Source organism: Mesoplodon mirus (assembly GCF_964341445.2).
Source record: "Mesoplodon mirus genome assembly, chromosome: 18".
Classification (NCBI taxonomy): domain Eukaryota; kingdom Metazoa; phylum Chordata; class Mammalia; order Artiodactyla; family Ziphiidae; genus Mesoplodon; species Mesoplodon mirus.
The window spans coordinates 23,240,980-23,253,614 of NC_138994.1; the positions used below are offsets into that span (position 1 = coordinate 23,240,980).

General features: G+C 48.6%; 1 protein-coding gene across 2 annotated transcripts in view; it reads left to right on the forward strand.

Moving 5' to 3' along the window:
- The window catches only part of WIPI1 (WD repeat domain, phosphoinositide interacting 1), a 30,714-nt gene that overhangs the window by 1,140 nt on the left and 16,939 nt on the right, over positions 1-12,635 (forward strand). For both annotated transcript variants that reach the window (XM_082604522.1, XM_082604523.1), the window contains exons 2-4: positions 3,397-3,479; positions 4,834-5,003; positions 9,201-9,297. In XM_082604522.1, coding sequence (XP_082460648.1) covers positions 3,397-3,479; positions 4,834-5,003; positions 9,201-9,297 — 350 coding nt within the window. The remainder of the gene's footprint in view (positions 1-3,396; positions 3,480-4,833; positions 5,004-9,200; positions 9,298-12,635) is intronic.

Below are 12,635 nucleotides of genomic sequence, written 5' to 3' on the forward strand. Positions count from 1 at the left end.
CTGTTGTGCTCCTTGTTTGGAGTTGGCTTCAGGTGTGTGTTGGCCGTCTGTGCCTGGGCTATGCTAATATTGAACATTCAGTGGTGTAATTAAGGCCATCGTGTACCATAAGCAACCCTGGCTTCCATTCCCTTTGTGTTTCTGTTTAAAAACACCCTCTGCCAAACAATATACCTTTGTTCAAAAAAGCTGTATGTGTAATCGTGTAATCCAGTAGCTGGACAACTGGGTTAGATGCGGGACTTTCAAGCTTTCCTTGACCACAGCCCACAATAAGAAATACATATTACATTACCCAATATCCAGATATAGATGTGTGTGTATACACACACACACACACACATATGTATAATATCACTGAAAAGCAATTCACAACATGCTGTTTGCTCTTAATGTGTGCAATACCCTCTGATATTTTGTGTTTCTTTTTTTTAAAAGCCATTCGTGACTTACTAAATTATTTTCTCATGGGTTGAGAGCCACAGTTTACAAAAATGATGGTCTAGATACACTTCTGATGTTTTGTAAGAAGCATTTTGCAAGAGAGGATGGCTGTTGAAATGCCTGGGTGTTTGCCTTCCCAGTTGAAAGCAGGTTAACAAGGGGAGCTGGCTAGTTTGCTTCTTAGTAGGAAATGTTCTCAATTCTGCTTTGTAGCATTTTTTTAAAGGGATGTTAATTTTTACTCTAGGTAAGTCCCAGCTTTCTATAGCAGTTGGATAAGAATGTTATTTTCAAAACCGTAGGGTGCTTGGGAAGTTAATTTCCTTAGTTCCCTACTGTCAGTTCTGTCTTCCTGGCTCTGCTGGGCAGCTCTGTTGCACCTATAAATAAAAGTTTTTGTCACAGTCAGTTGCTTTGAGCCTCAGAGGGTATGACATTGGATTTTAAAATAAGTCAAGCCCCTTGCCGAATACATTTCGGAGAGTCAGCATGTCTTTTTCTATAAGTACAGGCCAAATTTAGGGTCCAGTTTTTCTGGAGAAGGTTGGTTAGAAGACAACTAACCTTTAGCAGTCTTCACTTCATCCTTCATGCTTGGCCCTGTGCCAGACAATTTGGGTGTGTTTATTTCATTTGGTTCATGGTATGTATTTGTCCCAAATCCCATTTTCATGAGAGGTGATGAGAAATTTTTTTCTTCCCACAAAAAGGCCTTGTGAATGAAATAAGGTTTTAGTCTGAATTCCTTGATTCAGAGTTTTTTGTGGTCATTGATCAACCATTTAAAACACAACAGTGATCACACTGCCATTTCCCATATTTAAAATTCTTGTGGAGAAGGGCATATGTTTGAAAGTTATTTTAAGTTGCCAGATCTTTTGGTTAATATTATAAGACTCTAATTACAACATTTTTTCCCTTACTTGCGAGCTTTAGAAACTTCGGTTGCAACTAACTGCACACATATTTATGTGAAAAAAGTTTATGGGAAGAAGGTTTAGAAACAGTGATCCCTATGGAGTATGTATATTTTGAAGTTTTAAGATGCGGCTGGCTGGCCTCTCGAGTTTGTTTTCATTAGAAGCCAAGCCTCAGTTCTGAGTGCACTGGTGCCTGATGCAAACGTCTAATCCCCCAGGTTAGCTGCTCAGCAGGTCGGTTGGGGGTGGGGGCAGGTGGGCAAAGGAGCAGAAGCAGCCACCTTGCTGATTAAAAGTCAACTGCCATCCCAGGGAAGAGCAAATGTTAAGGTAGAAAAAAACAAAATTCCAGGGAGAATCATATGACCTTCTCTTTTTTAGGCTAGTGAAACAAGAGCCTTGGCCATCCAGGCTTGTAGCAGTGAGCTGCTTATTTTAGTCTATGTCTCCCTGTGAAGAGCAAAGCTCACCTTTTCATATGTTTATTTTGAATGAGGGAGTTGGACTAATTGTTATGTCTACAGGACCATTTTAAGGTCCATTTCAGCCCTGACATCCCATTTCCCAGGGGTCAGGGTCTGATGGCTTATCCTGAGGGTGCTCTGGGTAAGATTTTGGTCATCACTGAGGTGTTGAGGGCAAAGCAGGAGAGAGCTGGATAGGAATTCTCAGCTGCCGAACAAAACTGACTCATTTGCTTTCATCCTGGGGCCAAGGAAACCTGGGTGCACATTCTGTATCTATTGGTTGAAGAGTGAAAAATTAAGAAAACAAGATTCTGGACTTCCCTGGCGGTCCAGTGGTTAAAGCTCTGCACTTCCGATGCAGAGGACGTGGGTTTGATCCCTGGTCAGGAAACTAAGATCCCACAGGCTGCACTGCGCGGCCAAAAAATTAAAAAAAAAAAAAAAGAAGAAGACAAAATTCTTTTAGCCCCCGTTGTCCCAGATAAGGTTTAGATTTTGCTTTGTTGGTAGGTTGCAGTGCTGGCTTTGTGAAGCAGAGGATAAAGCAGAGTTCTCGGGCTTCCCTGGTGGTGCAGTGGTTGAGAGTCTGCCTGCAGATGCAGGGGACACGGGTTCGTGCCCTGGTCCGGGAAGATCCCACATGCTGCGGAGCGGCTAGGCCCGTGAGCCGTGGCCACTGAGCCTGCGCGTCCGGAGCCTGTGCTCCGCAACGAGAGAGGCCACAACAGTGAGAGACCCGCGTACCGCAAAAAAAAAAAAAAAAAAAAAAAAAGCAGAGTTCTCAACCATGGCTGCCCATGAAAATACTTGAACTGAAAAAAAAAAAAGAAAGAAATCCAATTAAATAAAAAGCCCAGGGTTGGGGGAGCAGGGTAGACTAGACAGTCACCAGTATTTTTCTTAAAACTTCCCAGGTGAGGTTAACGTGCAGCCAGGGATGAAAACCACTGGTATAAAGTATCTGAGATGCTTTCATGGAAAGTGATGGAAGGAAGCATCTATTAAATTTTGCCTGCTAATGACCTACTGTGTCTTCTAAGATCACGTATTTCTTTTTTAAGCAAGCAAGAAAGAAAGAAAGGAGGAAGCAAGGAGGGAGGGAGGGAAGGAAGAAAGTGAAGGAAGGAGAGAAGGAAGGAGGGAGGGAGGGAGGGAGGAAGGAAGGAAGGAAGGAAGGAAAGAAAAAAAATAATTTACCTCTTGGTAGCACTGTGATGAATATCACAAACATGCCATTTTTCCTATTTCTGCCCAGCTGGGAAAGCATGGTCTCTGGTGGGCCTGACACTTCATTTGACGATAGAGCCCATTCAGTTTCAGGTCTCTTCACCATTTCAAATGTTTGTATGTAGTTGTCTTTGACTTCCTCCTTTCGACTGGACCTGCCCACCTGACAAGGCATGCTTGCTTCACCGTCTAGAAAGTGATCAAATGTCTCGGCTCCTGAAGTTGTATGTTTATCTGTCCCCTATGAGGCTAGAGGGACAGAGGGTGTCTCTCTTCAGACACACCTGTGGTTGGACCCCGTACCTGTTGTCATTCCCAGGCTGTCCTTGCCTTCACAGATCCCTCGCGATTGGAACCAAATCTGGTTATAAGCTGTTTTCTTTGAGCTCCGTGGAGCAGCTGGACCACGTCCACGGAAGCAGTAAGTGTGTGCGTGTGAGAACCTCAGGGCACCAAATCCTCCCTCTAGACTCGAGGCTGGGGCGCTGCTCAGCTTTCTGCATTTCCCTCCATTAACCCAAGCTTACAGAGTCAGTATTTTTTCAGATTTAAATGTAAATCATTGTTTCCACTTGCTTTAAAAAAAAAAACCACCATGAAACACTAGTAAGATTTGGCAATAGCTGAAGTAACATTCTCTTTTTACATTAAGAAATCCTTTGAAATTGCATTGTTGACACTTTTTCGTATATTCATATGTACAGTCATCAGTTTTTATAATTGTCGAAGTGAAAGTTCACTTACGATTTTTTTTTTGCCCTTTTATTGGCACTGTAGAATATTGGTAACATTCCTTCAGTCATGGAAGTACTTTCCTTGTTTTAATAAAGCAGTAGTCTCCCATTCACAGACTCCATATCAAAGACATTGAAGTACTTCTAGTGAATATTAAAAACAAGTCCAGCTTAGAAATGTGCCTCTCTCGTTGTCTCAGGGAAGCTTGTTGTTTATGCCACCATCATGTTGACGAAAACACACTCTTCGGATTTCCTGGAAAGAAAGTGGCTTGGCAAATAATATCTCAGGCTCCCAATTCATTTGTAAGATGTTATTTTTCTTATAACATTTTTGTGAAGATTCTGCTCTGTATCTGTCCTGCGTTGTTCCCTGTGGGACTTGCTGGAGCCCAAGAAAGGCAGGCATGTGGAAAGAATGTTCCCAGAAAGACACGGAGGCCTCCTGTCTACAGGCGCTCAAGAGGCTTCCTGATTTACCTTCTTCCTGGGTACAGAAGGACCTCCCTGGTCATAACACAGATGTCCGGGGTATTATCAACAGGAAAGGGATTCCGGAGAGAGTCAGGGAGCACAGCAAGACGGGCAGGAGGCACAGAATTCACTGTGCTCCTGCCCCCTCCCCTCCCCCATCATGGTGGCACCTGTACCTTTTAGCAACAGGGACCAGAAGAATTCCGGAAGCAGAGCCTCCGACAGAGTAGTTACCCCTTTGAAACCTCTCGTGGAGAAACAGTGGATTGATCCAAACCTCCCAGATATGTTCTGCAGAGAGGACAGCGGCCCCGGAGGCGGGGCTGTGATTCCGGCCGCAGAGGGCATCAGGGGATGCTCTGGAAAGCCCGGCTTTACGTTCTGATCGCCGGGCTCTGCCTGACTGTCGATCGTGGAAAGGGCTTGGGAACTTGGGAAACGGGTAAAAGTTCACTGTCGAGGGAAGGGGCGGGGAATCTCTGCAAGCAGGCGGTAAGGGAGGGAGGACCCCAGGAGGCCGGCGGGCTGACGTCTGCGTCCCCTCGGCTGCCTCCCCACCCCCCGCAGATGACATCCCCGACGTCTGCATCGTGGAGCGCCTCTTCTCCAGCAGCCTGGTGGTGGTGGTGAGCCACACGAAGCCTCGCCAGATGAACGTCTACCACTTCAAGAAGGGCACCGAGATCTGCAGCTACAGCTACTCCAGTAACGTCCTGTCCATCAGGCTGAACCGGCAGGTAAGGGGCTGGCGCATCCCTCCGGGTAGCAAGGCTCCCGCCGCTGGGGACCAAGGAAACAGGAGCATCTCTTGGGATGGTCATCTCTCGCCAGCATCCAGCTCTGTCGGGGGTTTTAAAACTCAGGCCGAGGATGATGGGGACATGGTTTGAGTCGACGCCACACACTCGTCTCGGTGGTGAGACTGCCCGGACCGCCCCCGGGCCCCGGTCCTTCCGCCTGCTGTGATTTCTCAAACATCCGTCACCGGCTAGGCGAACGCTGTCCGCCTGGAGCCAGGCTGGGTGGAACCCTGGCTCAGAATCTGTCCCGTGAGCCACTGCAGGGGCACCTTAAGCCAGAGGGACGCCCTTCTTGTTTGGGCCCTAGATGGTGGCATTCCTTGCCGGCTGGTGGTCACGCCTGTCAGAATAAGCCCCTGGAGAGAAAGCGTGGTCCTCCTGGGTTAGTGCTGAAGCCAGTCGGTGAAACCGCCCCTCCTCTTGCTGGGACCGAGTGCCAGGCTCCTCTTCTTTCTCCCGGCTAAGCCTTGAAGATGTTTCTGGTGGTGTTTTCTTTGTTGGAGGAAGGGTTAGTCTTTTTTTTTTTTTTTTTTTTGGCAGTACGCGGGCCTCTCACTGCTGTGGCCTCTCCCGTTGCAGAGCACAGTCTCCGGACACACAGGCTCAGCGGCCATGGCTCACGGGCTCAGCCGCTCCGCGGCATGTGGGATCTTCCCGGACCGGGGCACGAACCCGTGTCCCCTGCATTGGCAGGCGGACTTTCAACCACTGCGCCACCAGGGAAGCCCAAGGGTTAGTCTTATCAAACGTGCAATATACATTCTTTTGAAAACTATAAGTTCCCGTTAAATAAGCATTTGGGGGTACTAGCCGAGTTTCCCTTGAATTATTAGATTTTAAATCCTATGAGGGCAGCGGCTGTATCCATTTTACTCGCTACTGTAAGGCCTGGTAGAAGAGACAGTGCCCGGTAGAAAAATGCTCAGTGAATATCTGTTTCCTGGCTGCCTATTAAATACAAAAACAAATAAGTCGGTTCTTTATGTGACCGAGCAGATCTGTGTATTCAATTAAATATCCCCAGGGTGCTGGAGGTCCTTGCCTTCACTGAGGACATCGTTTTCTCCTTTGTACCTAAACTATTAAGTGCTTACTTTTTTTTTTTTTTTTTAAACAAATGAGACAAAGTGCTGCCTTAAGTTTATGAGAAGGAAGAGATTGTTTCTTTGGGTTGATCCACTGTGTTGACTGCCTATCCATTCAAGTCTGTATAAAGCAGGGTGGTAGAAAATGGCCTGAGAAATAGAATACGGCGTATTTTAGAAGCAAGGAGTAGCAGGGGATAAAGAAGATAAGGCCAGTTCTTGGCAAGAGAGGGAAAGGCGGTTTGAGGGTTTTCAACTTGAAGGCTTTTAAGCACAGTTCTTGGCTCCAGAGCTGTCTCTGAAATGTCTTGGTTGCACGTTAAATTTCTTTGCAGGACATTTTATCTTTGCATACGTTGATAGCCAGGGTATAAAAATTAAGACTGTTTAGGCAAATATCCCGTAAAGATCAGAACCCTCAAATGGTATCCACGGTATTTATTTGTATAATGTCTCTCTTGTTTGCTCTCTGATATTTTCATCAGCAAATGGGACTGTTAACCTTTAGGTGCCACCCTCTCCTCAATAAAACACCCATTAACTTCAAAGTTCCCCTGCCGCATCTCCTAAAGAACTTCACGGCGCCTAGAACTTCTCCGCTGTTCACAGCCAAGCCAACTGGACCCCAGGCCGAGCAGGGCTCTCTTCCTTTATCATTTCTTCTGCTAAGAAGATGATTTGAAACAGGTCGGGGAAGTCTTCGGGGTTTGCTTCTCTTAAAAACATTCAGATTTGGGACTTCACTTTTGGTTTACGGGGCTGCTAGCGTGCCCTCCCTGCTAGGCCAGGGTCCTGCCGCTCCCCCCCCGACCCCACCGAGGATGTGAAAATAGAGGCTGCTCTGTCTATTTCATCAGGTCCTCAGGCTGTGCAGTTCCTTTCTGAAAAACAGAAAAAACGTCCAAGATTTGTGTGGGGAATTTAGAAGAAAGAAAACCCCTATTATCCTCTGAATCTGTAGAAAGGAAGAATATTCAGTAATTGGGATCTGTTTCATTTTTAGTTGCTGTTAATCCCCTTCTACTAATAGAGGAAAGGTATTCTGTGGAATAAAGGCAATAAACCAGATGTATTTGGATTTGTAAATGTCCACAGTTCTTTGACCAGCTGTTCCGAGGGGCTCTTGTTACCCAGATGGAGATTGACTGGATGGAAGCCTCCAAGGGCAGACGCTGTAAATAATTTTCTAGTTGACAAAAGGAGTTTTTACTTCTAGGACCTAGACAAGTAGATGAGAACCAGGGTGACAGGGAATGAGCTGAGCTGGAGGCCAGCCCAGGGTTCTGCTGAGACCGGAGACTGATTAGTAAAGGGAGCCATTGCCAGGGTGGCGCTCATCCCAGGAACGAGCCCTCACGTGAAACACAGACGAAGTGCCTCCTCTTTGCCCCTCACTGTTCTCTCTGTGTGTTTCCCTTGGGTCGGGGGGTGACCTGAAATCCGGCCCAGTGGACCACAGAGCAGGTGGTGCTCTAAGAGATGGTGGGGAAAGATGTGGATGAGGCCAGAGAAGCTAGGAGTGGAGGCTGCCCCTGCAGGAAGGGGCGTGGTGAAGACCCAGTATTCTGGGGTCGCACGTGGGGCTGGGGGTGGGGACACAGGAGCGAACCCGAACCCACAAACATCAACAAGCATAGAGCTCTCTAGTCCAAACCATAGTAAGTGCAGGCGAAAGGCAAAGCGGTGCGGTCAATCAGGGACTGTATATTTTACGGAGAAGCACTGATATATGCCATCAATTTGGAGACCCTGTTAGAATCTTTTTTGTCAGCCCTCTGCACCCAGCGCTGTGGCCACAGAGCCTTAACTAAACCTGAGAAAAGTGTTTCAATGTTATCTTTCCGCTTGGTTCAAGTGACAGTCTCCTGAAAAATTCTGAGCTGGGAAGAGTCTTACTGGGAAAACAGCATCGCAGGCTTTTCCCAGAAGGGGAACCCACCGCTTCTTAGTGGTATTTTTAGGTCCCTTCCTTTCCAAGAGTTGTTCCAAGAGTTGTTCCCTGGGATGAAAGGATCTGGCCCGGGAGCAGTGGTCCTCACGTCTGGGGTCCATGTTGAAACCCCCCTGAACGAGGGTCTCCAGGCAGAGCCCAGGCCTTGCCCCGGGATGCCAGGCGCTCATCAGAGTCTGAGAAGCGCCGGCCTGAAGGAAGCTGAGGCAGCAGGGGCAGGGGAGAAGAGGCCTGTGGAGGGCCAGTAGCCCCTGGACCAAAAGCCCCTTCCTGAGGGCCCCACACTCGCACCCAGCACCTGCCCTGTGCTGAGCCGGGCGTTCTGCTCCTCTAGGCACCTGGCACCTTAACCCCGAGGCCCGCTTCCACGTGGCCCTCGGAAAGAGACTTGAAATCTGACAAGTTTCCTTTGAAGAAAAAGAGAAGGGTGTCCGGGCACTGGGTAGGGGGAGCCCAAGGGAGAGGAGCCCATCCCAGGGGGACTGCGGGGCAGGGGCGCTGGGCGGGGTGTCCCGTGAGGGCTGGAGGGTGTCTCGGGTTCCCTTGCTGGGGCTGGAGAGAGGGCACACGAGTGGGTCTGGGCGAGCGTTTGGGTGGATCATAGTTCAATCTGGCCGTCACCTGGGGAGGGGAATGTAACCCCGGGAGATGCAGAGGAAGCCAAGGTACCCACATCCGGACAAGAAGGGACTTGGCTCTGAACATCGAAGGGGGCCCGTCTGATGGGAAGGCAAACTGAGAAGTTTACCCGGAAGTGTCTTCACTGGCAAAGGGAGTCTGATCAGGAAGTGTCCAGGATTCCCTGGACTGAGGAGAGGGAAAAGTACAAAACCAAAAACAAAAACAAAAAAAAGAAGGAAATCTCAATTTCTAAATGGAATTTCCAGATATCTTGTATTTAGTGCTTCTGTCCAGGTGGAGGGTGATGTATACGCGGCTGTGTGCACATAACGTAAGCTTCAAATTGATCATGAAAATTCCTCCCCCTTTCGGCTTAGAATCGAGTTAGGATTCACAGGAAAGAGGCGTGATCTCGGGATGGTTGGGCCCTTTTCAAGGAATCAGCCCCGATAGATTGATGGGTCTGTGTGATTTCAGAGGCTGCTCGTTTGCCTGGAGGAGTCCATTTACATTCACAACATTAAAGACATGAAGCTTTTGAAGACCATCCTGGATATTCCTCCAAACCCGACAGGTGAGCCCCAGCCCGGGCCAGGTGCCCCCAAATCTCGTGTCCGGGTGCTCCTTTGCACCAGCTGTGTTTCCACCCAAATTGAAAACCCGAAGCAGCGTCTGTCTTTCGCTGCTTTGTAAGTCTTCGTGGTGTTTGCCTTGAAGCTTTGTCTTAACGGCGGCAGATTCAGATTATATTAGGCCATGCGTCCTGCAGGAGGGCCGTGTGACCTTCCCTGCAGCCTGGGAGAAACTCCTTTCTCCTGGGACCCGTTCTCAGCAAACGTGTCCCAGCATTTAGGCAGACACGTAGGAGATGTCCTGCATCTGATGTTGTAAGGTGCTCACCCCTAGTTATCTTTGCTGGTTGTTCAGTATAGAGCAGACGTCATAATCAGAAGTGGGTTCTACCTGACCGGGAGACAGACAATCCAAACCGAAAAGAAATGTGTTTTCTTACGTTGCAGACAATTCTCTGTATGTGGGTGATATGCTAGGAGGTTGGACTGTATTAAATTCTCAGATGTAACACTGTTTAATACATTTTCCTGATTTAAGAATGGGAGCAGCTGGGATTGGTCAGGTTGAAATGGCAGACGATGACATTCTGTGAATCCCTGGCGGCAGAAGTAAACGAGAAGGAAGTTGTGTGGTGGGACAGGAGCCACCAAACCAGAACAGTTTGCTGATTTACAAAATCCGCACTCCAGCTTAGTATGTAAATCGCACTCCAGCTTAGTATCGTTAAATGATTGCTTCAGTTCACTGCGGTTTTCTAATTCGTTGACTTTCACCGAATTTCAAGATCCCTGTGGCCCGACCTCAGTCACCTAGACTCTTTGAGCCTCAGTTTCCTCACCTGTAAAATGGAATAGTAACCCCCGTCTCACAGCGATGGCGTCTGTGGCGGTTACCTGCTCCCGGCCTGCTGGGCAGTACTTCCTCCTCTGGCCTCATTTCCTTCTCTCCATCTGAGTTATACAGATGGCCCTTGCTGTTGACTTCAGTGCTTTAAAATTTCAGCCCTGACAAAACCGTACTGTATTTGAAAAGATCACAGCCATTGAGGCCATTAGAAAGCTCTGTGGGAGAACGACTTTAAAGCCTGTTTCGCAAGTGGTGGGTGGTAAGTGAAGGAACCGTTGCCGGGGACAGGGGTGGGGGGTTAGTTTCTTTTTGTGCTGTTTTTCAGGAATGAGAGGTTGAACTAACCTGGAAAAGTGTTTATTGCAGACGTGCTACGTGCCCAGGGCCATAGCAGGCACTGTAGGTACAGACCACACACCAGGAACCCCAAACCCTTGGGACATGGTGCACAAGTGCCCTGGCGTCTTTGGAAGGTTTGGGACCCAAGGGGGTGACAGCTGAAAGGAAGATGTGCTCTTCTGACAGGGCGGGGGAGGTGAGTGGGGTCTGAGCAGAACCCACCGGAGCCACGGGCCTGGGCTGGACCCTGGCAGCTTTGGACAGGGGACATCTCAGGGGGGCAGGGGACATGCCAGGTGAGCAGGGACATTCCAGGCAGGCAGGGGACATTCCAGGTGGGCAGGGGACATCTCAGGGGGGCAGGGGACATCCCAGGTGGGCAGTGGACATGCCAGGTGGGCAGAAAGCTCACAAGCTGCCTGTGACTCTCCGTTTCCTTGAAAGGAGGGGAGCCGGGCACCGTCAGTGGCCTTTCGAGCAGGCGTCCCACGGGTCAGGGCAGCCATCAGCCCCCCTCACCCCTGTGGTCACACCCTCAGCCGCTCAGCCCAGGGGACGGTGCTGCCTGCCTTCTGGGCCAAACCTGTTCCTCCTGCGAAAAGCCCGTCTCCTCTTAACTTTGAGCAAATGCAGCCGTTTGTCTTAGTTCAGAAAATGCACTGATGGCCTCCGTTTTGCAGTTTAAACAGGGAGAAAGGAGGTTTGCAGGTGTAGGGCCATTTGTGCTTCCTGTTAGGATGTGTGCGCCTCACAAAGGGAATCGTTTAATCTCAAGACAACTTAGAAATGATGGGAGGTGTCCTCAGGTAAACATTACCAGTGGGCTGGGGGTAGAGATTTAGCCTTTCCTTCTGAAAGACCAGGGATGGATCGAAAGACCAAAACTTGGGTCTTATTACACCTTTGACGTTCTTTGGAGAGAGAGGCCAAGACGGCTTCAAATGCTGACATTTATAATCATCCTCTCAGCTTCCCCTGAGCTCTTCCTACTTCAGTAAAATGGGGATGATCCTTTTTACCCCACAGAGTTATTACGGGGAGGATTCCCTGAGGGCGGGGAGGGGGTGAGAGTGAAGTCCCATCTGCTGGGCACACGAGGCTCAGCCAGGCTCGCCCACTGGCCGGTTCCATGCATCATGTCCATCTCCAGCCAGGAGGGCAGGCTCGGGACAGGTCGGAGTTTCCCTGCAGTGACATGACCCGTCCCTCGCTCAAGGACCCCCAGCAGACTCTGAGAGTCCAAAACCACGTAGATAAGATCCTCAGAGGCCAGGAGTCTCCTTCATTTGTTCCCACCCTCTCATGTATTTTCTGAACAAAAAACTGTAAGATGGAAACTCTGGCCCTTGATTTGATGAGTCTTCATGGGTACAGAACAGAGGGAGATGGGGCCTCTTGGCTGACTGGCTCAGCCACACAAATTCTGAACGTCTTTTGACTTTGTGAACTACGAACACGTGATATACACAGAGTTCTGTCATTGCTTCACGCTCAGTCCCGGCCGCGGCTGTAAATTTCCTTCCTTCTGTCTGTTTGTGTCATGCCCATTCCTGTTGTGTCAAAGACTGCAGGCTGCTTCCTTTAAAGGGTTTGGCCAGACGGGGCTCGAAGTTAATTTCCTGCTAGCACAGCAGTCTGTACCCTGAGCAGCTGAAGGTGGAAATCTCCATTAAAAAATCCGCCAACGGCAGAACTTGGGGATGCTGTCGGTCTTACAGGGTTTCACGGAATATTGGGGGAGCAGTCTACACCACACAGCAATGTGTATAATGGGACACAGTAGCTGTTTATTCCCCAGCGAGAGCTCTTTCTGAAAATGTAATGCAGGTGGGGTAAATGGTAGCACAGAGCATCTGTAAGTACAGAGATGATTTCTCTCCTTTCTATTTTTAAAAACTGGAAAGCATATTCCATTAATCAACCCAGAGGGAACTGCATTTTATAAATCACTGTTAACTTGCTTTAATTTTGACATATAATACTATAAATACCAAGGTAAGAATGATTTAGAATCACAGGACTTCCTTCTAATTCCAGCCAATGATGCCATTGGTTCTTGAATGGAAATCAGGCATTTTTCTTCTCCAGCTGCAGAAGGATTACAGCCAAACCATTTCAGTGGAATTATAGCTGACCATGATTTATGAAAATGTG